General features: G+C 39.9%; 1 protein-coding gene across 1 annotated transcript in view; it reads right to left on the bottom strand.

Annotated features, from left to right (window-relative positions):
* The window catches only part of EXT2 (exostosin glycosyltransferase 2), a gene marked incomplete in the record, with an annotated part of 392,946 nt that overhangs the window by 290,817 nt on the left and 74,161 nt on the right, over window positions 1–27,968 (bottom strand). Inside the window, 2 exon segments of the mRNA XM_053720234.1 lie at window positions 5,457–5,550; window positions 26,633–26,772. Coding sequence (XP_053576209.1) covers window positions 5,457–5,550; window positions 26,633–26,772 — 234 coding nt within the window.

Genomic DNA, 27,968 nt, shown 5'->3' with positions numbered 1-27,968 from the left:
ATAGGACATGTTTATTGACAAGCCATTAGTGTATTGCTTTTCTGGAGATGACTTTGACTATGTGCTTAACATTTTGTTGGAGTCAAACACAGTTTTGTGTAAACAATAGCAATATTAAAACTAGCAGCATGCAAGCTCATCACCATCAACAACCTGTGCAGCCAGTGGAAGAAAATATAAAATGTAGGGAAAAAAATCTTGTAAACTCTGATATTTTTGGTACAAACACACACAGATGTTACATTTATTTTGTTCTGAAATATAAATATCATATGATGTTGCTCTCAAAGGAAAACATGGAATGTTGTAGATTATATGTAATCCAGGGGTCAACAAATGTGTTTAAAATTAGAATTTAGAAATTCAATGGGAGGGGTTTAGTTTTAATCTTTGCCCCTCTCTCCTTCATGGCTCCCTCAACTGCTGTAACATATTCCCAATGAAACACTCGACTTTGTAGGCACCTGGCAGCACAATTCTTACTAAAATAAATGCCCTCATAAAAAAAAAAAAAAAAAAAAAAAAAAAAAAATTTTTTTTTTTTTTTTTTTTTTTTTTTTTATTATTGACAGGCAGGCGCCCCTCACTGCAAGGCGCCTGTAGGCACATGCCTACTGTGCCTAATGGGAAATCCGGCCCTGACCGTGGTCATGAATTGACCTTCCTGGATGGAAGGAAGAATTGTTCGAATGGTTTCCATCTTGAACGATGGAACCTTGAGAAACTTGTTTAAGATCTTGAGATCTAAGATTGGTCTGAACGTTCCCTCTTTTTTGGGAACTATGAACAGATTGGAGTAGAACCCCATCCCTTGTTCTCCTAATGGAACAGGATGAATTACTCCCATTTTTAGCAGGTCTTCTACACAATGTAAGAATGCCTGTCTTTTTATGTGGTCTGAAGACAATTGAGACCTGTGGAACCTCCCCCTTGGGGGAAGTCCCTTGAATTCCAGAAGATAACCTTGGGAGACTATTTCTAGTGCCCAAGGATCCAGAACATCTCTTGCCCAAGCCTGAGCGAAGAGAGAGAGTCTGCCCCCCACCAGATCCGGTCCCGGATCGGGGGCCAACATTTCATGCTGTCTTGGTAGCAGTGGCAGGTTTCTTGGCCTGCTTTGCCTTGTTCCAGCCTTGCATTGGTCTCCAGGCTGGCTTGGCTTGAGAAGTATTACCCTCTTGTTTAGAGGACGTAGCACTTGGGGCTGGTCCGTTTCTACGAAAGGGACGAAAATTAGGTTTATTTTTGGCCTTGAAAGACCTATCCTGAGGAAGGGCGTGGCCCTTACCCCCAGTGATATCAGAGATAATCTCTTTCAAGTCAGGGCCAAACAGCGTTTTCCCCTTGAAAGGAATGTTAAGTAGTTTGTTCTTGGAAGATGCATCCGCTGACCAAGATTTCAACCAAAGCGCTCTGCGCGCCACAATAGCAAACCCAGAATTTTTCGCCGCTAACCTAGCCAATTGCAAAGTGGCGTCTAGGGTGAAAGAATTAGCCAATTTGAGAGCACGGATTCTGTCCATAATCTCCTCATAAGGAGGAGAATCACTATCGATCGCCTTAACTAGTTCATCGAACCAGAAACACGCGGCTGTAGTGACAGGGACAATGCATGAAATTGGTTGTAGAAGGTAACCTTGCTGAACAAACATCTTTTTAAGCAAACCTTCTAATTTTTTATCCATAGGATCTTTGAAAGCACAACTATCTTCTATGGGTATAGTGGTGCGTTTGTTTAAAGTAGAAACCGCTCCCTCGACCTTGGGGACTGTCTGCTATAAGTCCTTTCTGGGGTCGACCATAGGAAACAATTTTTTAAATATGGGGGAGGGACGAAAGGTATACCGGGCCTTTCCCATTCTTTATTTACAATGTCCGCCACCCGCTTGGGTATAGGAAAAGCTTCTGGGAGCCCCGGGACCTCTAGGAACTTGTCCATTTTACATAGTTTCTCTGGGATGATCAAATTCTCACAATCATCCAGAGTGGATAATACCTCCTTAAGCAGAGCGCGGAGATGTTCCAACTTAAATTTAAATGTAATCACATCGGGTTCAGCTTGTTGAGAAATTTTCCCTGAATCTGAAATTTCTCCCTCAGACAAAACCTCCCTGGCCCCCTCAGACTGGTGTAGGGGCATTTCAGAACCATTATCATCAGCGTCCTCATGCTCTTCAGTATCTAAAACAGAGCAGTCGCGCTTACGCTGTAAGTGGGCATTTTGGCTAAAATGTTTTTGATAGAATTATCCATTACAGCCGTTAATTGTTGCATAGTAAGGAGTATTGGCGCGCTAGATGTACTAGGGGCCTCCTGAGTGGGCAAGACTCGTGTAGACGAAGGAGGGAATGATGCAGTACCATGCTTACTCCCCTCACTTGAGGAATCATCTTGGGCATCATTTTCAGTGTCACATAAATCACATTTATTTAAATGAGAAGGAACCCTGGCTTCCCCACATTCAGAACACAGTCTATCTGGTAGTTCAGACATGTTAAACAGGCATAAACTTGATAACAAAGTACAAAAAACGTTTTAAAATAAAACCGTTACTGTCACTTTAAATTTTAAACTGAACACACTTTATTACTGCAATTGCGAAAAAGTATGAAGGAATTGTTCAAAATTCACCAAAATTTCACCACAGTGTCTTAAAGCCTTAAAAGTATTGCACACCAAATTTGGAAGCTTTAACCCTTAAAATAACGGAACCGGAGCCGTTTTTAACTTTAACCCCTTTACAGTCCCTGGTATCTGCTTTGCTGAGACCCAACCAAGCCCAAAGGGGAATACGATACCAAATGACGCCTTCAAAAAGTCTTTTCTATGTATCAGAGCTCCTCACACATGCGACTGCATGTCATGCCTCTCAAAAACAAGTGCGCAATACCGGCGCGAAAATGAGGCTCTGCCTATGATTAGGGAAAGCCCCTAAAGAATAAGGTGTCTAAAACAGTGCCTGCCGACATTATTTTATCAAAATACCCAGATTAAATGATTCCTCAAGGCTAAATATGTGTAATATATGAATCGATTTAGCCCAGAAAAAGTCTACAGTCTTAATAAGCCCTTGTGAAGCCCTTATTTACTTTCTGAATAAACATGGCTTACCGGATCCCATAGGGAAAATGACAGCTTCCAGCATTACATCGTCTTGTTAGAATGTGTCATACCTCAAGCAGCAAAAGACTGCTCACTGTTCCCCCAACTGAAGTTAATTCCTCTCAACAGTCCTGTGTGGAACAGCCATGGATTTTAGTAACGGTTGCTAAAATCATTTTCCTCATACAAACAGAAATCTTCATCTCTTTTCTGTTTCAGAGTAAATAGTACATACCAGCACTATTTTAAAATAACAAACTCTTGATTGAATAATAAAAACTACAGTTAAACACTAAAAAACTCTAAGCCATCTCCGCGGAGATGTTGCCTGTACAACGGCAAAGAGAATGACTGGGGTAGGCGGAGACTAGGAGGGATCATGTGACCAGCTTTGCTGGGCTCTTTGCCATTTCCTGTTGGGGAAGAGAATATCCCACAAGTAAGGATGACGCCGTGGACCGGACACACCTATGTTGGAGAAACTGTATATAATATGTGTGGGTACAGTAAATGAGTAAGAGGAAAATTACAGCTAAACACAAACACCTCAGAAATGTAACCCTGGTCTTTAACGGTAAGAAAATTAAAAACTGGTCTGGTCACTAAGGGATTAAACTGCTGTGCACAGCTACAAAATATTAGTAACTACTCACTACGTTACTGCATTTCATCCTGTTCCTGCCGCTCTTTACAAATCTGCTCTCCTGTTTTATTAGCTTAAAGCTGCCTGAAACTAAAGCTCTGCCTCTTTGTACTGGGGGCAGCCATCTTGGAGCTCAGGTATTTTGACAGCCTGTGATATAAGCTGTGCACACTGAAAGATCAGTGATAGTGTACACTTATTTGTAGAATGTGCTTCAGGTTAGGGTGTATAATACAAAGCAGTAGCTGTACATTTTGCTGTGACTGTATTGTTCTATATTATTAATAAGTGATTTTTTAAAAATGTATTTTGTGTAACTGTAAAACTGTGTATAAAAAAAAAGCAAACATGTAAATCTCACATGATGCATCATACACACTTATCCCAAACACATATGGTTGTAGGGTAGCCAACCTGACACATATACCATCCTTTGCCATTCAAAGTCCCATTGCATGCCAAGGATGGTGCATGTGTCAGGTTTCCAACCCAATTTGTAGTCAACATGAATACTGTACAGTTCTGGAGAACATCCCTAAAAGAATATAAAACCAGAAATGGTACTAAAATGGAGCACATATCTATAGCTTAGAGGAGAGAAAGAGTGGTGATACAATAGAAACCTTCAAGAATATGAAGGATCTTAAAGAAACATAATACTCGTATGCTAAATCACTTGAAAGTGTTGCAGCATAACTGTAAAAAGCAGACTAGAAAATATCACCTTAACATCTCTATGTAAAAAAGGAAGATATTTTATCTCAAACTTTCTTCAGCTCACCAGAGTAAGTGCTCTGTGAACTGTTAGAGCTGCTGTAAAGCAGGAAGTAGAAAAAAAAAAAAAACACAACAATAGCCAATCAGCATTAGTAAACTTTCTTAAACTGAATAGGAAAGTAACATGACTGTGCCTGCATATGTACACTCCCTTGGAAGTCCTGGGACTAAAGTTTCTTTACAGTGGGGTGTGAATATCTTCCTTTTTTACATAGAAATGTTCAGGTGATATTTACTTGTCAGCTTTTTACAGCTATGCTGCATCACTTTCAAGTGCTTAAACGTTTGAGTTTCATGTCCCTATAATAAATCGGAGGATAAGAAAAATGCTCACAAAAAGAACAACAGAACAAGTGCCATGATCTTAAAAATCGGTAGTAGGTAATCAAGTAATAAATAAATTTAAAAAAAATTCCACCCAGAAAGGATAGTTCATTCACACAACCAACATCCTATAGAGGTGATTAAGACAAGTTCAGTAGGGGAATTCAATAATGCCTGGCATATACAGTACATCATTGTTTGCTAACAAACATATAATCAATGGGCCTTTTGGTTTTTGGCTGCTACCACTTTTGAAGCCCAGTTAACACATTTACTACACCCATTACGGCAGCGTAAATGGCAAAGCATAATTTACTTAACAAATAAATATATTTTTATTAAAAGGGACATATAAGTGCACTAGTGCATGTATACAACATGGTTAAAGACAACAAAGGGCATTGAACACAGAGTTAAAAAGTCATTTACAGTGCGGCAACATACAGCGATAGGCTATTTGACACATATGCAACTTGTGATAGGCGTAGATGGTGGTAAATACATCCGATAAGAATTACACAGCAGTTATATACAGTGTTTGGCTTTTAATTCAGATAATTAAGAAAATGTGTTAAACTCAGCAATAGCCAGGGATCAGTCATCCTCTCACCTGTCTCTGCATCTCCTCCACTTGTCTCTGCGGAATGCCTTGCAGAACACTGTACATCTCAAGCATCTTTTCTTCAGGTATTACCACTGAGGCTCTAAATAAGAGATGAAATGTTACAAATATCGAAGAATAGCCTCTTCACATAAAAGTGCAGATGTGATTTATTTTGTGTGGTTTCAAAGATTTCCAAAATAAAAGGGAATAATCACCTCCAAAGTATTTCTAAGCAGTTATATCCTCTCTATGAGGGTGATAATAGTTAAAGGGTCACTAAAGTTAACATTAAAAAGTTTAAGGATTTAGAAAAATAATGCGATTTAAAGAAAAAAACTTTCCCATATACTTCTATTATCAAAGCATGTACATTATTTCTTTCATGTAATTGGCAAGAGTCCATGAGCTAGTGACGTATGGGATATACAATCCTACCAGGAGGGGCAAAGTTTCCCAAACCTCAAAATGCCTATAAATACACCCCTCACCACACCCACAATTCAGTTTTACAAACTTTGCCTCCTATGGAGGTGGTGAAGTAGGTTTGTGCTAAGATTTCTACGTTGATATGCGCTTCTCAGCATTGTTGAAGCCCGATTCCTCTCAGAGTACAGCGAATGTCAGAGGGACGTGAAGGGAGTATCACTTATTGAATACGATGATTTCTCTAACGGGGGTCTATTTCATAGGTTCTCTGTTATCGGTCGTAGAGATTCATCTCCTACCTCCCTTTTCAGACTGACGATATACTCTCAATTTACCATTACCTCTACTGATAACTGTTTCAGTACTGGTTTGGCTATCTGCTATATGTGGATGGTTTTGGTAAGTATGTTTTTTATTACTTAAAGGGCCACTGTAAGTAAATATTTTCCATGCCTGTTACTAACTAACTACCCCAAATACGCTTTTTATCAATAGCATTTCATTAACATATCTCTACCGTATAGCAGAAATCTTGTCTGCAAATTTAATTGTTTTCCAAACCCACTCCGTGGGTATCCTTTGCTCTGTACCAATCCGTTTACAATACCTAGGTTTCAAAATGGCGCTTTAAACACAAAGTTATTGGTTTAAGTATTTTGAACACTCTGTGCTGAAAATAGTGGGCAGGATAACGTGACATCATCGGCGAATAAAAGATATAACTTTTAGAACGTTATGAAACTTCGTTTTGGAGAAAATATAGGTCTGTAGGTTTTAATTAATGTTTATTAACTTTAATATGTTAGTTGTTTAGCTTAAAAATTATAACAGAAAGTAATCCTTTAAGACACCTCAGCTATGGTTTGGCACTTTATGCATTTATATAAAGTTCTAAAAATATGTATTGTACTTATATTTGCCATGAGTCAGGTTCATGTATTTCCTTCTGCAGACTGTCAGTTTCAAATTTGGGGAATATAAACATTTAAGATTTTTTTTTTTTCTTACCTGGGGTTTAGTCTTTTTTTCAATTGACTACTTCTTGCAAATTGCGGGCGGTATTAGCTCCGCGGGTGCGTCAAATGCTAAACTTTATTGCGTCATTCTTTGCGTCTGACGCAACTTCGTCATTTCCGTGGTCATAGTTGACGCCGAAGCCTTACACACTGTTGCGTCATTAGTGACGCGAGTGTGTCATTTCCGGTTATTATTGGCGCCAAAAAAAGTTTTCAGTTACGTTGTGCGTCATACTTGGCGCCAAATTTTTTCATTATTTTAATACCCCATTGATGTTTGCCTCTTGCCTTTTTCTCTATCAGAGGGCTATGCTATTTGCATTTTTTCCCATTCCTGAAACTGTCATATAAGGAAATTGATAATTTTGCTTTATATGTTCTTTTTTCTTTTACATTTTGCAAGATGTCTCAATCTGATCCTGCTTCAGAAGTATCTGCTGGAACTTTGCTGCCTGACATCGGTTCTACCAAAGCTAAGTGCATTTGTTGTAAGATTGTGGAAATTATTTTGTCGAATGTCATTTGTAATATTTGTCATGATAAACTTTTACATGCAAATAGTGTGTCCATCAGTAATAGTACATTGCCAGTTGCAGTTCCTTCATCTTCTAATGTACATGATATACCTATGAATTTTAAAGAATTTGTTTCTGATTCTATCCAGAAGGCTTTGTCTGCATTTCCACCTTCTAATAAACGTAAAAGGTCTTTTAAAACTTCTCATTCAGTTGATGAAATTTCAAAAATGACCAACATCATAATAATTTATCCTCTTCTGATGAGGATCTATCTGATACAGAAGATCCTTACTCAGACATTGACAAATCTACTTATTTATTTAAAATAGAGTATATGCGTTCTTTATTAAAAGAAGTGTTAATTACTTTGGATATTGAGGTAACCAGTCCTCTTTATGTTCAGTCTAATAAAAGTTTAAATGCTGTTTTTAAACCTCCTGTGATTTCTCCAGGGGTTTTTTGGATATGATTTCTAAGGAATGGAATAAGCCAGGTACTTCTTTTATTCCTTATTCAAGGTTTAAAAAATTGTATCCTTTACCAGCAAATTCTAGAGAGTTTTGGGGAAAAAAATTCCCAAAGTTGATGGGGCTATTTCTACTCTTGCTAAACGTACCACTATTCCTATGGAAGATAGTACTTCTTTTAAGGATCCTTTAGATAGGAAGCTTGAATCTTATCTAAGGAAGGCCTATTTATATTCAGGTCATCTTCTCAGACCTGCAATTTCTTTGGCTGATGTTGCGGCTGCATCAACTTTCTGGTTGGAGAATTTAGCGCAACAAGAATTGGATTCTGACATATCTAGCATTATTCGCTTACTGCAATATGCTAATAATTTTATTTGTGATGCAATTTTTGATATTATCAAAATTTATGTTAGATCCATGTCTTTAGCTATATTAGCTAGAAGAGCTTTGTGGCTTAAATCTTGGAATGCTGATATGACATCTAAATCTAGATTACCATCTCTTTCTTTCCAAGGTAATAATTTATTTGGTTCTCATTTGGATTCTATTATTTCAACTGTCACTGGGGGAAAGGGAGTTTTTCGGCCTCAGGATAAAAAACCTAAGGGTAAATCTAATGCTTCTAACCGTTTTGGTTCCTTTCGTCAAAATAAGGAACAAAAACTCAATCCTTCCCCCAAGGAATCTGTTTCCAATTGGAAGCCTTCCTCAAATTGGAATAAATCCAAGCCATTTAAGAAACCAAAGTCAGCCCCTAAATCCGCATGAAGGTGCGGCCCTTAATCCAGCTCAGCTGGTAGGGGGCAGATTAAGGTTTTCCAAGGATATTTGGATACATTCTGTCAAAAATCAATGGATTCAGAGCATTGTCTCTCAAGGGTATCGAATAGGATTCAGAGTAAGACCTCCTGTGAGAAGATTTTTTTCTCTCACGTATCCCAGCAAATCCAGTAAAAGCTCAGGCTTTCCCGAAGTGTGTTTCAGAGTCTTCAGGGGTAATCATGCCAGTTCCTTTTCAGGAACAAGGTTTGGGGTTTATTCAAATCTATTCATTGTCCCAAAGAAGGAAAATGTATTCAGACCAGTTCTGGATCTGAAAATTTTGAATCGTTATGTAAGAGTACCAACTTTCAAGATGGTGACTATAAGGACTATTCTGCCTTTTGTTCAGTGAGGACATTATATGTCCACAATAGACTTGCAGAATGTATACCTTCCTATTCCGATTCATCCAGAACATTATCAGTTTCTGAGATTCTCTTTTCTAGACAAGCATTACCAATTTGTTGCTCTTCCATTTGGCCTAGCAACAGCTCCAAGAATCTTTTCAAAGGTTCTAGGCTCTCTGTAATCAGAGAACAGGGTATTGCGGTGTTTCCTTATATGGACGATATCTTGGTACTAGCTCAGTCTTTACGTTCTGCAGAATCTCACACAAATCAACTAGTGTTGTTTCTTCGGAAACATGGTTGGAGGATCAATTTACCAAAAAGTTTCTTGATTCCTCAGACAAGGGTCACCTTTTTAGGCTTCCAGATAGAAACAGAGTCATGGACACTGAATCTAACAGACAATAGATGTTTAAAATTGGTTGCAGCCTGCCGGCACCTTCAGTCTAGGTCATTCCCTTCAGTGGCTATGTGCATGGAAGTTTTAAGTCTCATGATTGCAGCATCGGACGAGATCCCCTTTGCTCGTTTTCACATGAGACCTCTACAGCTTTGTATGCTGAACCAATGGTGCAGGGATTATACAAAGATATCACAATTAATATCCTTAAATCTTAATGTACTACACTCTCTGACGTGGTGGATAGATCACCATCGTTTAGTTCAAGGGGCTTCTTTTGTTTGGCTAAACTGTGATCACAACAGATGCAAGCCTTTAAGGTTGGGGAGCTTTTTGGGGATCTCTGACAGCACAAGGGGTTTGGAAATCTCAAGAGGCGAGATTACCAATTAATATTTTAGAACTCCGTGCAATTCTCAGAGCTCTTCAGTTTTGGCCTCTGTTAAAGAGAGAACTGTTCATTTGTTTTCACACAGACATTATCACAACAGTGGCATATGTCAATCATCAGGGTGGGACTCACAGTCCCCAAGCTATGAAAGAAGTATCTCGGATACTTGCTTGGGCGGAATCCAGCTCCTGTCTAATCTCTGCGGTGCATATCTCAGGTGTAGACAATTGGGAGGCGGATTATCTCAGGCGTCAGACTTTACATCCAGGGGAGTGGTCTCTCCATCCAGATGTGTTTTTTCAGATTGTTCAGATGTGGGGTCTTCCAGAGATAGATCTCATGGCCTCTCAACTAAACAAGAAACTTCCCAGATACCTGTCCAAGTCCAGGGATGTTCAGGTGGAAGCAGTGGATGCGTTGACACTTCCTTGGTGTCATCCTGCTTATATTTTCCCGCCTCTAGTTCTCCTTCTAAGAGTGATCTCCAAAATCATCATGGAACAGTCTTTTGTGTTGCTGGTGGCTCCAGCATGGCCACACAGGTTTTGGTATGCGGATCTGGTTCAGATGTCCAGTTGCCAGCCTTGGCCACTTCCGTTACAGCCAGACCTACTGTCTCAAGGTCCGTTTCTCCATCAGGATCTCAAATCATAAAATTTGAAGGTATGGAAATTGAACGCTTAGGACTAAGTCATAGAGGTTTCTCTGACTCAGTGATTAAATACTATGTTACAAGCTCGTAAATCTGTCTCTAGAAAGATTATAGAGTTTGGAAGACTTATATTTCATGGTGTTCTTCTCATAAATTCTCTTGGCATTCTTTTAGAATTCCTAGAATTTTACAGTTTCTTCAGGATGGTTTAGATAAGGGTTTGTCTGCAAGTTCCTTGAAGGGACAAATCTCTGCTCTTTCTGTTTTATTTCACAGAAAGATTGCTATACTTCCTGATATTCACTGTTTTGTAAAGGCTTTAGTTTGTATTAAGCCTGTCATTAAATCAATTTCTCCTCCTTGGGGGTCTTAATTTGGTACTGAAGGCTTTACAGGCTCCTCCATTTGCATTCTTTGGACATTAAACTATTTACTTGGAAAGTGTTGTTCCTTTTGGCTATCTCTTCTGCTAGAAGAGTTTCTGAGCTATCTGCTCTTTCTCGTGAGTCTCCTTTTCTGATTTTTCATCAGGATAAGGCAGTTTTGCTGACTTCTTTTCAATTTTTACCTAAGGATGTGAATTCTAACAACATTAATAGAGAAATTGTTGTCCCTTCCTTGTGTCCTAATCCTAAGAATTCTTTGGAAAGATCCTTACATTCTTTGGATGTGGTAAGAGCTTTGAAATATTATGTGGAAGCTACTAAAGATTTCAGGAAGACTTCCAGTCTATTTGTTTTGGTTTCTGGTCCTAGGAAAGGTCAGAAGGCTTCTGCTACTGAGATGCATTTAGGTTATGCATTTTGTGATTGGCTGATGGCTGTCACATGATACAATTGGAGAGAAAATTGGATTGGCTTTGAAATTTGCCATAAAATATTCTACTGCTCATTTCAAATTCAAAGTAAGTTCTATTGCATTGGTTTTTTGTGTGTGTTTGTCAATTATTCAATTCTACTGTATTTAGTGCTACAATTAAAATATGCTTACCAGATAATTTCCTTTCCATCTGTATGGGAAGATTCCACAGCTGCATTCCTTACTTGTAGGAAATACTGAACCTGACCACCAGGAGGAGGCAAAAAGACACCCCAGCCAAATGCTAAAATACCTTCCCTACTTCCTCATAACCCCAGTCATTCTGCCGAGGGAACAAGGAACAATAGGAGAAATATCAGGGTGAAAAAGGTGCCAGAATTTTTTTTTTTTTTTTTTATTTAGGGCCGCCCATCAGAGAACACGGGCAGGAGATGTGGACTCTGCACATACAGATGGAAATGAAATTATCAGGTAAGCATAATTTATGTTTTCCATCTTAATATGGGAAGATTTCACAGCTGCATTCCTTACTTGTGGGAAACATATACCCAAGCTCTAGAGTACACGGAATGCTAACGGGAGGGAAAAAAGAAAGGCGGACCCTAATATGAGGGCACCACAGCCTGCAAAATCTCTCTTCTGAAGGAGAACCAGATAGCCGCCTTACAAATCTGATCCAAAAAGAGGCCTCATTTTTGAAGGCCCAAAGAGGAAACTACAGCTCTCGTAGAATGAGCAGTAATCCTCAGAGGAGGCCTATGTCCCGCCGTTTCTATGCTAAACGGATGACACTCAGACAAAAATATAAGGAAGTCCAAGAGGCCCTCTGACCCCTATGCTTTCTGGAAAAGAGAACAAACAGAGAAAGAGGTTTGTCTAAATTCCTTCATGGCCCAAAGATAGAACTTCAAGGCACAAACCACATCCAGAATACGTTGTAAACGTTCCTTCGATGAAGGAGGATTAGGACATAAGAAAGGAACCACAATCTCTTGATTGATGTTGCAAATTGACACAACCTTAGGAAGAAAACCTAACTTGATTCGTAGAACAGCCTTATCGGCATGAAAAGCCAGATAAGGGACGCATTGCAAGGCAGCAATCACAGATACTCTGCACGCAGAAGCAATAGCCAGTAGAAAAGGAACCTTCCAAGACAATTTAAATGTCTACTTCATGCACGTTGCAAAACCTTAAGGACAAGATGTAAACTCTGAGGAGCCTTAGATCTAAACACAGGTCTGATCCCAGCAGAGACTTAACAGAGCCGAAAACTGTCCCTTCATGGGACTTGCAGAAAACCCCTTCTCCAGTTCATCCTGGAGAACAGAAAAAGTAGGTCCTCCACACCTTATGATAGATGCGACGAGCAACCAGCTTACGAGCTTGAATGAGAGTAAAAATAACTCTCTCAGAAAACCCTCTCTTGGCTAGGACTAAGCGTTCAATCTCCACACAGTCAGCCTCAGAGAATCTAGACATTGATGAACAAAGAGACCTTGGTCAGCAGATCCCTGCGACAAGTTAAATTCCACGTAGGAGATGATGCCATCCAAACTAGATCCGCGAAACATATCCTTTGCGGCCAAGACGGAGCAGTCAGTATCACTAACGCCTGCTTGACTCAAGCCACTACACTAGGAAGTAGTGGTAAAGGTCGGAAAGGATAAATTGGATAGAACCTCTAAGGCACCGCTAATGCATCTGTTAGCTCCGCCTGAGGAACCTTGTACCTCGACCCCTATCTGGGTAGCTTGGTATAGAAACTTAATAAGATCTTCCTCTTGCAAATCTCTACAAACACTCGGGATGGAGAGACCATTCCCCCGTATGAAAGGATTGTCTGCTGAGGAAATCCACTTCCCAGTTGTCCACACCCGGAATGTGGACCTGACAGTGAACAAATGCGGGTCTCCCCCACAACAGAATCCAAGATACTTCCCTCAAAACTAGGGAGATTTTCACTCCCCCTGATGGTTGATGTAAGCCACCGAGGATATATTGTTTGATAGGAATCTGATTAACTGGGCGAACCTAGCAGAGGCCAAGCCTTCAGAGCATTGTATATTGCTCGAAGATCCAAGCGAGATCAGGAGCTTTACCTCCTGAGACCAGATGCCCTGTGCCTTCCTGGCACTCCAAACGGCTCCCCATCCTGACAGACTCGCAACCGTAGTCACAATCACCCATGATTTTCTTGAGACTGAGGTCCCTCAGGAGAAGTGATCCAGACAAAACCACCAAGAGAGCGATTCTCCCGATTGGTTGTCCAGATCCGAATGATCGCCGTTCCACTAGTTCAGCATGTGCAGTTGCAACAGTCTAAGGTGAAACCTGGCAAAGGAAATTATGTCCAAGCTGGACACCATGAGACCCATCACCTCCATACACCGAGCCAAAGATGGCCTTAAGGAGATCTAGAGGGCAAGACATTTTGAGGCTAGCTTGCAATGTCGCTGGTCTGTTAGAAATATTCTCATGTCTATGGAGACTATTATAGTACCCGAGGATTCTACCCTGGTACTTGATACAAGATAATTCTCTCTAGATTATCTGCCATCCATGGGATCTAAGAAGACAGAGGAGATATTCTGAATGGTCCACTCTTCGAAAAATTTCTTTAGCTAGACCAAACGGAAGGGCAATAAACTAGAAGTGCTGGTCCAGGAATGCAAACCTTGGGAACTGGAAGTGGTCCTTAAGGATTGGTACGAGAAGGGAGCATCCTTCAAATCTATCGTGGTCATGAACTACCCCTCTCAAACGAGGGGAAGAATGGCCCTTATTGTCTCCATCTTAAACGAGGGGACATTTAAAAACCTGCTTAAGCACTTTAGGTCCAGAATCGGACGGAAAATTCCCTCCTTCTTAGGGACCACGAAAAGGTTTGAATCCAACAAAGAGAAATGGGTACAGCACAATAGAAGGAGGGTGCCCGTGTAAACTGAGGACACTGCCAAGTCCTCCAGCAATAATCAGGAATAGAAGGAAGTTCACAGCACTCCAAAAAATCTTGTTGCAATTTTATTAGTGGAAAAACAGCGATGTTTCAGGGTCACAGCCCCTTACTCATGCTTGATCAAGCATGAGTAAGGGGCTGTGACCCCAAAACGTCGCTGGTTTTCACTAATAAAATTGCAACAAGATTTTTTGGAGTGCAGTGAACTTCCTTCTATTCCTGAAAAGGTCTGAATAGTATCCCAAACCTCTCACTGCGATAGGCACTGGGACAATAACTCCTAGAGGACAGATTCCGTACACACCACAGAAAGGCTTCCTTCCTTCCTTTCTGGTCAGGAAGACAGGAGTAATCTGCCCTTGGGTGGCTGAGACTTGAAACCTGTCTTGTAACCCTGAGCTATGATAGTGCGAAGTGTATGAAAATAGTGTGCAAGGTGCAAAGTATCAAACTCCTTACAAAAGATAGATCCTTCAATCTATAAATGTACTAGAAAAAATGGTGGTGGGGATGTAAGGGCGCTCAAAGCTAAAGATACCTAATAAAGATATGTTACATAAATATGTGATTGTTATATTGATATATGGCTCATAGATGTCTGATATGTAATAATAAAAATATAAACCCAAATGGAAAACAATGTCATTTATTTATACATAAAAAAAATATATATAACACCTATAGAGACGTCTCTAATATAAAAAAAACAGATGTTGGATTACCTACAAATTAGTTTTCAGGTTAACGTTTAAAATCACCAATTATAAAATAAAAATTTTTGATTACAGAGTTTGCAGAAAACTGTTATACTTTATATGATTTCACAAGTTCACCAAGAAAGTGGAAATAAATCCAAATTGAGGTTACATTGATGTGTACATACAGCACTATTTTCTGTATTCTCTGTTTTCTTAAATAGGTTAAATCAACTTGATTAAAAAGTTAAATTAGCTTGATAAAGAGATCTGGTATATTAAATGTACACTGAACCAGAATTATACAAAAAGCAGCATGTAATTGAGCACTTTAAATTGTCCACACATTGAGAATGTTCACAGAATATATCAAAGTCTGTTGTGACCAGCTGTTAAGAATATGGCATTATGCCAAGTGGGATCTCAGTGGTAAAGCCGTAAGAGTATTATATAAATATTAGCATATGACTGGTTTTCAAAATCCTAATATGAGATTATTTGCAATCGTACCTTAAGTTTTTCTCCTAAGATAGCAGGGTCTCTTGTACGTCCTGCAGTTGAATGTCGGTTGATGGGATCCTCGTGTCTTGGGCGTCTTACGTCACACCCGTCTCTCCAGGGGCTCGTCTTACGCCTACCAATCGGCACTTCAAGGGCTCATCTCGAGTCTGCCAATCGGCTCCGACCTCCAGATTGTACTTTCAAAGAGATATTGTAGATACCACTTTTTAGTGTATACTTATACAAACCCTGAGCTATGACCTCCAGGACCCATGGATCCTGCACGTCCCTGAACCAAGCAACTGAAAAGAGCCACATACTGCCCCTTATGCGATCCAGAAGAGGACCGGGGACCACCCATTCATGCAGACGTAGACTCGGCAGGCTACTTGCTCTTCTTGGATTTATTCCAGGACTGAGCCAGCTTTCAAGAGCTCTTGGTTTGCTCTGGCTTAGTGGAGGACTGCTGACATGGGCTTTATCAGAACGAAAATGATCCCTTAGATTAGTTCATATACTCTTGCGGTAGGAGGGCACCCTTGCCCCCTGTGACCGTGGAGATAATTGAGTCCAGGCCTGGACCCGACAAAATCATTCCTTTAAGGGGAAGGAAGAAGTCTAGACTTAGAAGTCATATCCGCAGACCATGACTTTAGCCAGAGCCCGACGGGCCTGAACAGGAAAAGCTGAAGCCATAGCATTCAAGCGAAAAAACTGCTTAATAGCAGCACAGATAAAAGAATTAACAACCCTCAAGGCCTTAAATCTTTTCTGAGTAACGTCGAGGGGATCCTCCACCCCGATCAAATCCTATTAAAAAGTCACACCAGAAGGTAGTTTCTCCAGTAACCGCGGCAAAAGCCGCCGCCGGTTTAAACAAATATTCTGTATGTTGAAACATCCTTGTTAACGGAGTTTCCATCTTTTATCCATGGGCTCTTCAAACGAAGAACTATCCTCAAGCGGGATAGTAATACATTTAACAAGGGTGAAGATAACGCCATCCCATTTAGGGACAGAACCTCACAACTCCATTTAGAGTCCAGGACCGGGGACAATTGGTTAAAGGGAGAAGAGGGGGAAAAGGAATCCAATCCTGTCCCATTCATTCTTATTATTGTTCGCTAACTAACAGGAGCAGGGAAGGATAAGGTACTACCCTGTCCTCAAACTCTATCCAATATAGGAATTAAAGGTTCATCAGGCAATTTAGCCTCTGGAACCTCTGAATTCACCAAAAACTTCCTTTAGAAGAAAGCGCAAATTCCTAAACTAAAGTCTGGTTCCTCCGCAGCCAGAGGTTTAGAGGCAGCAGACTCCGACCCAGAATGTTCATACTCTGAAGTCTCAGAAAGAACTTCATCCTCAGATAACCCTCAATTAAATCCAATAAATTATCTGATTTACTCTGGGAAGGAGTGCAAAATATAACCTTTCGCTTCTATACAGATAAAATGAGTCACACTGTGACCCTGTCTTTATCATGAAATAAGAAAATTTATGCTTACCTGATAAATGTATTTCTTTTTTGACACAATGAGTCCACGGATCATCTTAATTACTAATGGGATATTCACCTCCTGGTCAGCAGGAGGCGGCAAAGAGCACCACAGCAAAGCTTTTAAATAGCTCCTCCCTTCCCTCCCACTCCAGTCATTCGACCGAAGTTAAGGATAGAAAGGAAAAACCAAGGTGCAGTGGTCTGAAGTTTATAATAACCAACAACCCGTCTTTCAAAAACAGGGCGGGCCGTGGATTCATTGTGTCAAAATATAAATACATTTATCAGGTAAGCATCAATTTTCTTTTCTTTTTAATGACACAATGAGTCCACGGATCATCTTAATTACTAATGGGACTCAATACCCAAGCTAGAGTACACAGATGATACGGGAGGGACAAGACAGGGAACCTAAACGGAAGGCAGCAATGCTTGAAGAATCTTTCTCCCAAAAGTGGCCTCAGCCAAAGCAAAAAAGTGTCAAATTTATAGAACTTTGAAAAAGTGTGAAGAGAGGACCAAGTTGCAGCCTTGCAAATCTGTTCTACAGAAGCTTTATTTTTGAATGCCCATGAGGAAGCCACGGCCCTAGTGGAATGAGCCGTAACACTCTCTGGAGGCTGCTGTCCAGCAGTCTCATATGCAAAACGTATGATACTCTTCAACCAGAAAGAAAAGAAGTAGCCGTAGCTTTCTGTCTCTTATGTTTTCCTGAGAAAACCACAAACAAAGCAGAAGACTGGCGAAAATCCTTAGTCGTCTGCAGGTAACACTTTAAAGCACAGACCACCTCCAAATTGTGCAGAAGTCATTCCCTCTGAGAAGTAGGATTAGGACACAAGAAAAGAACAATCATCTCCCGATTAATGTTCCGATCAGAAACAACCTTAGGAAGAAATCCTAATTTAGCACGTAAAACTACCTTATCTGAATGGAAAATAAGGTAAGGAGACTCATACTGCAATGCCGAGAGTTCTGACACTCTACGAAAAGAAGAAATAGCAACAAGAAACAACACTTTCCAAGATAACAACTTAATATCTAAGGAATGCATAGGCTCAAACGGAGCCCCTTGAAGAACTTTGAGAACTAAATTCAGATTCCATGGAGGAGTAACTAGATTGAACACAGGCCTGATCCTGACCAAGGACTGACAAAATGATTGTACATCTGGAACATCTGCCAGGCGTTTGTGTAACAAAATAGATAAGGCAGAGATTTGACCATTTAGGGAACAGGTCGATAAACCTTTCTCCAAACCCTCTTTGAGAAAGGACAAAATTCTAGGAATCATAACTCTACTCCATGAGTAGCCCTTGGATTCACACCAATAGAGATATTTACGCCATATCTTATGATAAATTCTTCTAGTGACAGGCTTACAAGCCTGAATCATGCTCTCAATGACCGAGTCAGAAAACCCCCGCTTGGATAATATTAAGCGTTCAATTTCCAAGCAGTCAGCTTCAGAGAAACTAGATTTGGGTGAAGGAAGGGCCCTTGAATTAGAAGGTGCCACCTCAACAGAAGTCTCCAAGGTGGCAGAGATGACATGTCCACCAGATCTGCATACCAAATCCTGTGAGGCTAAGCCGGTGCAGTGAGGATCACCGATGCCCTTTCCTGCTTGATTCGAGCAATGACCCGAAGAGAAGAGCAAACAGAGGAAATAGGTATGCTATACTGAAGGTCCAAGGAACCGCCAGAGCATCTATCATTTCCGTCTGGGGGTCCCTGGATCTCGATACATATCTCAGAAGCTTGGCATTCTGTCCACCCCTGGGATGTGGATTGTCGGCAGGCAGCCAGAATGGGCCAACGCCCACTGAATTATTTTGGTTACCTCTGTCATCGCTAAGGAACTCCTCGTTCCTCCTTGATGAGTGATGTAGGCTACTGAAATTATGTTGTCCAACTGGAACAAGATAAACTGGACCAAGGCCAAATGGGGCCAGGCCAGAAGAGCATTGAAGAGTCTACACTCCCTGAGCCTTTTAGGGAGCCCCAGACTGCTCCCCACCCTAGAAGGCTGACGTCTGTTGTAACAATCACACAAGATGATCTGCAAAAGCAGGTTCCCTGGGAGAGAAGATCCCGAAACAACCACCATTAAAGTGCATCCCTTGTCTCCTGCTCCAGAAGTATTTGAGGAGACAAATCCGCATGATCTCCGTTCCAATGCCTGAACATGTCTAACTGCAGAGGTCTGAGATGAAAACAAGCAAATGGGATGATGTCCATTGCCGCTACCATAAGCCCGATTACCTCCATGCACTGAGCCATTGATGGCCGAGTAGTGGGCTGAAGGGCTATACAAGTATCAAAATCTTTGATTTTGTGACTTCTGTCAGAAAAGTCTTCATTGATAGGGAATCTGTTATGGTTCCCAAAAAGGTTATCCTTGTATTTAGGACTAGGGGACTCTTTACCAACTTTACCTTCCATCCGTGTGATGGCAGGAAGGATAACAACATTTCCGTGTAGGATCTTGCTTGATGTAGATATGGCGCCTGGACTAGGAAGATGTGCGCCACTGCAAAGCCCCGTAACCCGAAGCACCACCAACCGAGATCCCAAAAAACTTTTTGAAAATTCTGGAAGCTGTGGTAATACCGAAGGGAAGACTCATCAACTGGAAGTGTTTGTCTAAGAAGACAAACCTTAGGAACTTGTGATGATCCCAGTGAATGGGAACATGCACGTAGGCGTCCTTTAAAACCACTATAAATTGACCCTCTTGGATCAAAAGGAGAATGGAACAAATAGTTTCCATCTAGTAAGACGATACTCTGAGGAATTTGTTTAGACTCTTGAGATCTAAAATTGTAATGAAGGTTCCCTCTTTTTTGAAAACCACAAACAGATTGAAATAAAATCTCAGACTCTGTTCCTGTATGGGAACAAGGACTATCAGTCCCATGTCAGAGAGGTCTCTTACACATTCAAGAATACCTCTCCTTCTTATCTGGTCTACAGATAATCTTGAGAACTGAAACTACCCTCCTGCTCGTAGGAAGAATAGAAAAATTCCCTCAAATTTTTGAAAGAAACGAAAAATAAAACTTAACTAGAGAGAGGGAAGACCCTCACCTCCCGTAACAGAGTATCTCCGTCAACCCAGGCCCAAAAAGAAAAAAGGAATCGCCAAAGACTAGTCTTAGATGACGCATTCTCAAATCAAGATCTTAACCATTAAGATCTTCAAGCCAATATGGTAAGCCTGAAATCTTAGCTTCCCACTTACTACTTGACGGGAAGTCACTAATAGAAATAAATTCTTATTCTGGATTTCCTCGAGGGGAGTGTCTGTCCAAATAGAACCAGACAGCACATGAGCCATTATGCTGCCGCATAAGGCAGCCATATCAAACCTAGGTTGCCATTCTGAGCAACCCCACTATATTCATGGACTCCTTAAGGGAACAACTATCCTCTACAGAAATAGGTCTCCTGGCCAGTGTTGAAATTATTCCACCTTGTGTACCATCTGCCGAGACTCCTTGAGGAATCTCCTAAGGGAAACCTCTACTTCAAAATAGGAAATGGAGGAAAAAGGGATACCTATTCTCTCTCCTTCTTTTGTAATGATCTCAGAAACTCGTTCAACATAAGAACAACAACAACCATGATGTTGTTCCAGAGAAGCTAAAACCTCCTTAAGTAATAGACGGAGGTAGTCTAGCTTAAACCTGAAAGATACTACTTCAGTATCAGCAGGAGGAATTATACCGTCAGAATCTGAGAATTATTCTCAGATGCTATCGAAGTATCCTCGGACTTTTGGGAGAGGACCTCTGAGATAGCAACAACTGACAGAAACCCTGTTCACTGAATGTTTAGGATTTCCTTGTGCGCTTTCCCTGCAGCATGGGAAAAGCCGACAACGCATCCTGGACCGCCTAGTACGAGAGGGAAGAGATGTCTTGCAAGTTAACTCCAGGAGGACTCATGGAGGAAGCGCAGGACACTGGTTGAAAAGGACACTAAGTTTTTTTTGGGACACTTGAGGAGAAGGCTGCAGAATATATTGAACATTGTCAGAATGCATCTGAACAGCATCTGAGACAATGTTGGCTCTGAAAGAGAGGTTTATCTCTGAACCCTTTTTTTTAAAAAAAAAAAAAAAAAAAAAAAAACACAGCATTCCACCTTATAGCCCAGGCTGTCTACACTGGCAATTCACAGACGCTGTAAAATCCTCTCAATACATGAAGAACAGAATTTTTTGTTCGTCAGAGTATATGAAACATCTTTATTCACATTTTTGATCCAATAAAATTGATATCCTAACAAGAGTTAACTGCATCTTTAAATATTAAAAGTAACGCTATTTACATGTAATGGGACCTCATGGACCAACTGTATTCACAATCTTGTAAATTAAAATTGGATGATACTGTGTTTTTAACAACCAATAATGCTTTAACCATAAGCAAAAATCCCCAGACCTCAGCTAAGCCCTGCTGAGGTGTGTGTCTGTCAACTGATGGGAGAGAACAAATAGTAACCATCCGGACTCTTTAAAGATAACCTTTAAACACGGAATGTGAAGTCTCTCTGCTGCGTGACAAAACGTAGCAGAGGAGGCCCACCATAACTCTCCGTTACATCGTGCTTAGGGCAATGTGCAAAAAATGCACGCAATGTTGCGTAGCATAGCTCCGCCCATCATGGGCATAACAAGGAAAATCTCCCAGGCGGCTAAAACTCTGCTTCAGAAATAGAGCCGTCGGGAGAATAAACAGCATGGCGGATTCAAAAGTCAAACCTCCCGGTGGCTAGATAGTGCAAAATGAGCCATTAGGAGTATGAAATTATGAATAAACATAACCAGGCTAGCTGCGCAATAAGGATAAACCTTCCGATCGGCTAGTAATACAGAATGAGCCGTAGGGAGCAGGAATTGTCAATCATCCATAACAAAGCTAGCTGCACAGCAAAACTAAACCTCCCGGTCGGCTGTTGGATTAAAATAAAGCCGGGAGTTGCTAACCTGTCACACCAAACAAACATAAGAGCTACTTCTCCATGTCCCCAGTGCCTGCAGTAACTGCCCTATGACTTATCCTCTCCTAAGGATAATGTCATCCTGTGTCCACCTTTTTGTACATATTAAAGTGCCAAAAAAAATTCTGTGTGCATACCCCAGAAAATAAAAGTTAGCACTTACCTTAGAAATCTGCCCGGCAGTAAGGCAGCTCACCCTGCTTGCAAGGTCCTCTCCCTCACATTGGCCTGTGGAAATAAAAAAGTACTGAGAATTTCTCCCTCAGACTTTCATAAGTAGGGCAGCATGAAATACATGGGAGGCGCAGTGAGAATTATGTCCCACAAGTTCCCATTGCTCTAAAGCCACCACTGCTCTACTGAAGAGACTGATATGTACTACGGCTACACCTTAGGACAAAGCAGCACAATCTTGTACTACTTTAAAAATAATAAACTCTTGATTGAAGAATCTATTTCTAACACCTCACTTTACCACTTCCTATCACTAACGTAGGCAAACAGAATGACTGGGGTGGGAGGGAAGGGAGGAGCTATTTAACAGCTTAACTGTGGTGCTCTTTGCTGCCTGAATATCCCATTAGAAATTAAGATGATCCGTGGACTCATCGTGTCATTAGAAAGAAATATATATATGAAATATAATATAATGTATATATATTTAACGATCTTAGCAGAATCTACGCCGTGGAACAGGAACACGGCCCTTCAAATGTGACAGAGTAGCATCGCTTCTGACATGAACTTGAGTGAAGAAAGCAGAACGCTGATTGCCTATGGAGCTGTTAATATGAGTTGGGATGGTTTCGCAGACAGACTCTCCCTACATCTCCTTACTAACTTTCATACATGCTCTTATGGAGAGGCTGACATAACTACTTAAAACTCCAGTCCCATCTCGAAAAGTACTACCCTCTATAAGAGACTACTCCGAAATCTTCTGACACTTCTCTGCCAACCTCCTGTGACGAAAGGCAAAGAATGACTGGGTTATGAGGAGGTAGGGGAGGTATTTAAGCCTTTGGCTGGGGTGTCTTTGCCTCCTCCTGATGGCCAGGTTCAGTATTTCCCACAAGTAAGGAATGCAGCTGTGGACTTTTTGAATATTAAGATGGAAAGTTTTATTTTCATATTCAAGTAAAGTGAAAGTATACATTTGTATGTTTTGTCTGCTTTATGTATCTGTATTTTTTTTAGGAAAGATAGGAGACAAAAGCGCAACCTCAATTCAAGTGGATTTTATTACACTCTTAACAAATAGCCAAGCGCAAGGTAAGTAATACACTCACCAAATAGATAAGAAAAACAGGCATATAAACATTAACACAGACAACAAGAGAGAAGAAGAAATTAGAATTAGACAAGACTGGGATTTTCAATATAGCAGAAATTGATTTGAGTAATGAGGATATCAAGTTACTTAATAAAGGTTTAAATTTTGCTCCAAAATCTATACCCAATAAATTTGAGACATTTGTGGCTGTCCATAAATATATAAGGCAATTAACCCTTAAGAGACATTTTTTAAAGAACCCTTTAAATAGGCCCAAACACAATGTTGACTATATAGAAGCATCAGATTTGGATTCTATAAAAGAATTACATAATTTGGAAAGGGAAGGGACATTAGAAGCATCTAATGGTGACACCGGCTTTGAGTGTTTAAGCAATATTGAATTAGAGGATCTTTTAAATTTGTCTATACACGAGCCAACTCCAGAAATTTTACATTCTAGTTTTAAGGGGAAAACCACATTCTATCCGGTAGTGTCCCAGGGAGATCAAATTCCTATATTTACCAAACTGGTACTAAACGACATAGAATCTGCATTTAAAGATAATAGAATTCTGAACAAATTTAATGACAATCTGAGTATATTAGAAAGGAAAGCCCTTAAAAAAAATTAAGTCAAAATCAAGATATTGTGATCCGCTCTGCTGATAAGGGCAGAGGGATAGTGATCCAGAAAAGAGATCACTATCTGGAAGAGGCTCACAAACTTCTAAAAGACACAAAGGAAGTCATCCAAATTTTTGAGGGAACAGTATGGGAGGATAACGTGGTGGATCACTTGTGATGTCTCCGCACTGTACACCTACATACCACACGATGCAGGTGTAGGTGCCATAGAAGCAGAACTAGTTAAACATGATTTTTCAGGTATTCAGGCTAAATTTTTGATTGACTGTATTATGTTCATACTTACTCACAACTATTTCCTGTTTGAGGGTGTGTTTTACCTACAAACCCAGGGGACAGCTATGGGGACAACATTTGCACCCTCATATGCGAATCTTTTTATTAATTATTTTGAAAATCTTTTTATATGGAATGGTAGTAAGTATGGACATAATATAGTCAAATATCACCGCTACATAGATGATATTATCATCCTGTGGAGGGGTGATTAACTTGAAATAATGGAATTTTATGGTTACCTGAATCAGAATGATTTGAATTTAAAATTTACAGGCAAACATTCTAAGACCTCTATTGAATTTTTAGACTTGATCATATATACAGATACCAATAGTACAATTGCAGTTTCTAATTTTAAAAAACCCACTGAGAGAAATAATTTTATAGATTTCAAAAGCGCTCACAAAAGGAGTTGGATTCAAAATATCCCGTATAGTCAATTTGTGAGGATGAGGAGGAACTGTACCCATATTGATCATTTCAATAAAGAAGCTGAATACCTGGAAAGTACATTTTTAAGGAAAGGTTATGATCCGAAATAGAAGAATCTAAAACTAGGGCCCTTGCAAGGAACAGGGAGGAATTGATAACTAGGAAGCCATTAGTAGTTAAAAAATCTAACTTAGTTGATGAAGCTCCCATTAGATTCATTTCAACATACAATGAAGGTCCAAACAAAATAAAAAACCTTTTTAAAAAAACATTGGTCCATCCTCAAAGCAGACCCCATATTAGGTATCCTTATAGGGGAACAGCCCACTGTCACTTTCAAGAAAGGTAAAAACCTAAAAAAAAATGTAGCCCCAAGTAAACTAAAGAGACTCTCTCTAAAACCCAGAATTGGTTAACAGGTGTGAAGAGTACCTCTAAATGTGGAAAATCCAATTGTCAGATGTGTAAACACATCAATAAGGCAACAAAATTTTACAATTCTGAAAGAACAAAGGAATTTGAGATTAAAGTTAGAAGCAACTGTAATTCAGCCTTTGTTGTATACCTGTTAGAGTGTGGGTGTGGCCTATTTTATGTAGGCCGCACGAAAAGGAAAATAAAAAGACGACTTTATGAACACATTTATAACATAAAAGAAAAGATCAATAAACATAGTGTACCCAGGCATTTTATGGAAGTCCACAATTGTGACCCTAGCAGTCTTAAAATACAAGTGATCGATTGGGTACCCCCAAGGGAGCATGATAAGACTTTTAAATTTATTTTTTATACTTTATACAGGCAATCCCTATTTATATTGCCTGGATTATAGATATATATGTGTCCTTTTATATGTTTGGATATACAAAGCTTATTATAATGACAATTACTAGTTGAATAACACCCAAGGGGTGCTTTTGTGTTATGTTCTTTTCAGAATAATGATGTAGCCTAATAGGTGTGCCCTAAGGTAGACTACACATGTTTATCCTATGATTTGCTAATTAACACATGTATATAGGGATCATACCATAGGCATAGGTCATTATCACATTTCCTCTTGAGAAAGCCCGTCCGTTCAGACGGGGGAAACGCGTTGAGGTGTTCACATTTGATGTATGACTGATATACAATATAGATCTTTAAGCTGCTACAGCCAGAAGGTGTATTTGGAATCAGGAATCTACCTGGCGGGAAGTGGAGATTTATACCGGTGTACCCTGCTGTTCCTGTCTTGCCTGCTTAATTTTTATGTGCCTGTTTTTCTTATATATTGGTGAGTGCATTACTTACCTTGCGCTTGGTTATTTGTTAAGAGTGTAATAAAATCCACTTGAATCGAGGTTGCGCTTTTGTCTCCTATCTTTCCTATATGTTCACGTTGGCTGTGGAGAGAAGAACCCAGCTTCAGAATAGCAGCACCTCTGTTTCCGTAGCCTATACGGAGTGACGTCATCTTCCGACAGGCTTGTGTGTATTCAGGGTATGTGGAGTAAAACAGCGCACACGGACCAGCTTCATCTATCTCCTTACCGGGTAAAACTCAAGCTCACTGTGGCAAGTCTACTGCTTGAACGTTCTGGTGAGAGATTTTTACGGTAATTAAGACCGAGTTACTACCGTTCACTTGACTGCAGATTTTGTGCTGGACATTATTATCATTGCAGTTAACACCGCTTGAGAAACTTTCCGTGTTCATTTACTTTTTTACTAAGAATGTTTACATAAGGGGTTTTGCATAGTCTCCTCTTTTAGTAATTTTTATTATTGCTTATCTGTCATATTTTGAATATCGGATGAATGAGGATTGTTTAGCGCAGAAAGTTTTGCTCTGTTGATTGAATTTTTTTTACCATGAATCAAGTGTCATTGCGTCTCCTTTATGTTCCCAGCACTAACTTCAAATTTACAGATAAAAAATAATTCATTAAACTAAGGAGACAGCGTTAGACGGGTTTAACTGGTTATTTTTACATATTCTATAACTGTTCTCTCATTGGTCACCATAAATGAGAGTGGCTGTTACCTCTTCCAGTCCAAGACCTCTGAGAAGGGAAGTGCATATGAGTCAGCAATGATGACTGGAACACATCCAGCCTGCAAGACGTCACTGAGAGCTGATTGTCCCAAACGGGCACCCCGGATCACAACACAAAATGTGGCCTCCTGCAAACACAGCAAGCAGCTTAGAACACATGTTAATCCAGAATCATATCCACATACACTATTCACATAGAAGACCTTATTAGCATTCTTAAAGTGATGGTAAACGTTCCCCTTTTTTAAAATCAGATCCGGAATGTTTTAGATGTTGTTTAATTCATCAGTTGTAATGAAGTTGCGCTATAACTTACTGTTTAATATAGATATGAAATTCAAATTCCCTGTGCTCCGCTACCCACTTCAAAAGCAAATTTTTCTTTGAGCCAACGGTTTGAATTGTTGTCCAATCAGTGGTAGAGTAACAACAAAACTGCCATATGGGGAGAGCGCTGATTGGACAACAATTCAAACAGGTGGCTCACAGAAAAATGTACTTTTGAAGTGGGCGGGTAAAGCGCAGGGTATTTGGATTTCATATTTTTATTAAAAAGTATTAGCGCATCTTCGTTACAACTGATGAATGAAACTGCATCTAAAATATCAATAACATTCTGGATCTGATTTTATAAAGGAGAGAGTTTACCATCACTTTAACAGTTACTAATGATTGTGGAAAGAAAATTAGCTATTGCTTCCTGCAACATTATAGCGTCCTGTTCAGTACTTAGTGATGATCCCGTCTTAGGTTTCTACATCACATATGGAAGAGAAGGTTTTACATCAGTGGGTACATAGTGATACCTATAGCCGAGACCTTTTTTTTTTTTTTTTTAAAGAATTTCTAAGCATGAGATACATAAAATTACCTTAAAATATTAACATAAATATATTCTAACATAAATTATTCTAAAACATTAGCAGAAGAGGGGGCCGATCTCAAAAGTGCTAAAAAGAGGCTGAAATAAATCACAAGATTGGTTTGATCTTCATAAAGCAGCCACCCAGCTGGGAAAAAGTAATAGTCAAACTGATATTATTGAATTCGCTAGCAATAAAACATTTGTAACTTATCCTTGTTGCCAGACTACCTGGACTATAAGCGGTGCATGACGAGAATGAATTTTAATTTAGTCTGCAGTAAAAGTGAGGTCATACAAAGGAAAAGCTCAGGGGACAGAATAATGTGGCATTGTTTCCAATTATTCATCAGCTGCCAAGAGGATTGGACAATAAAATACATATAAATGTAACAAATAATCACATTAATTAAAGGCAAACTGAATAATAACTTGCAGAATAGACCAGTGTTTGTTGTTAAA

This window comes from Bombina bombina, chromosome 7 (assembly GCF_027579735.1).
Source record: "Bombina bombina isolate aBomBom1 chromosome 7, aBomBom1.pri, whole genome shotgun sequence".
Classification (NCBI taxonomy): domain Eukaryota; kingdom Metazoa; phylum Chordata; class Amphibia; order Anura; family Bombinatoridae; genus Bombina; species Bombina bombina.
Note: the sequence above shows the minus strand (reverse complement) of the source record. Positions and strands in the feature narration are given on the sequence as shown.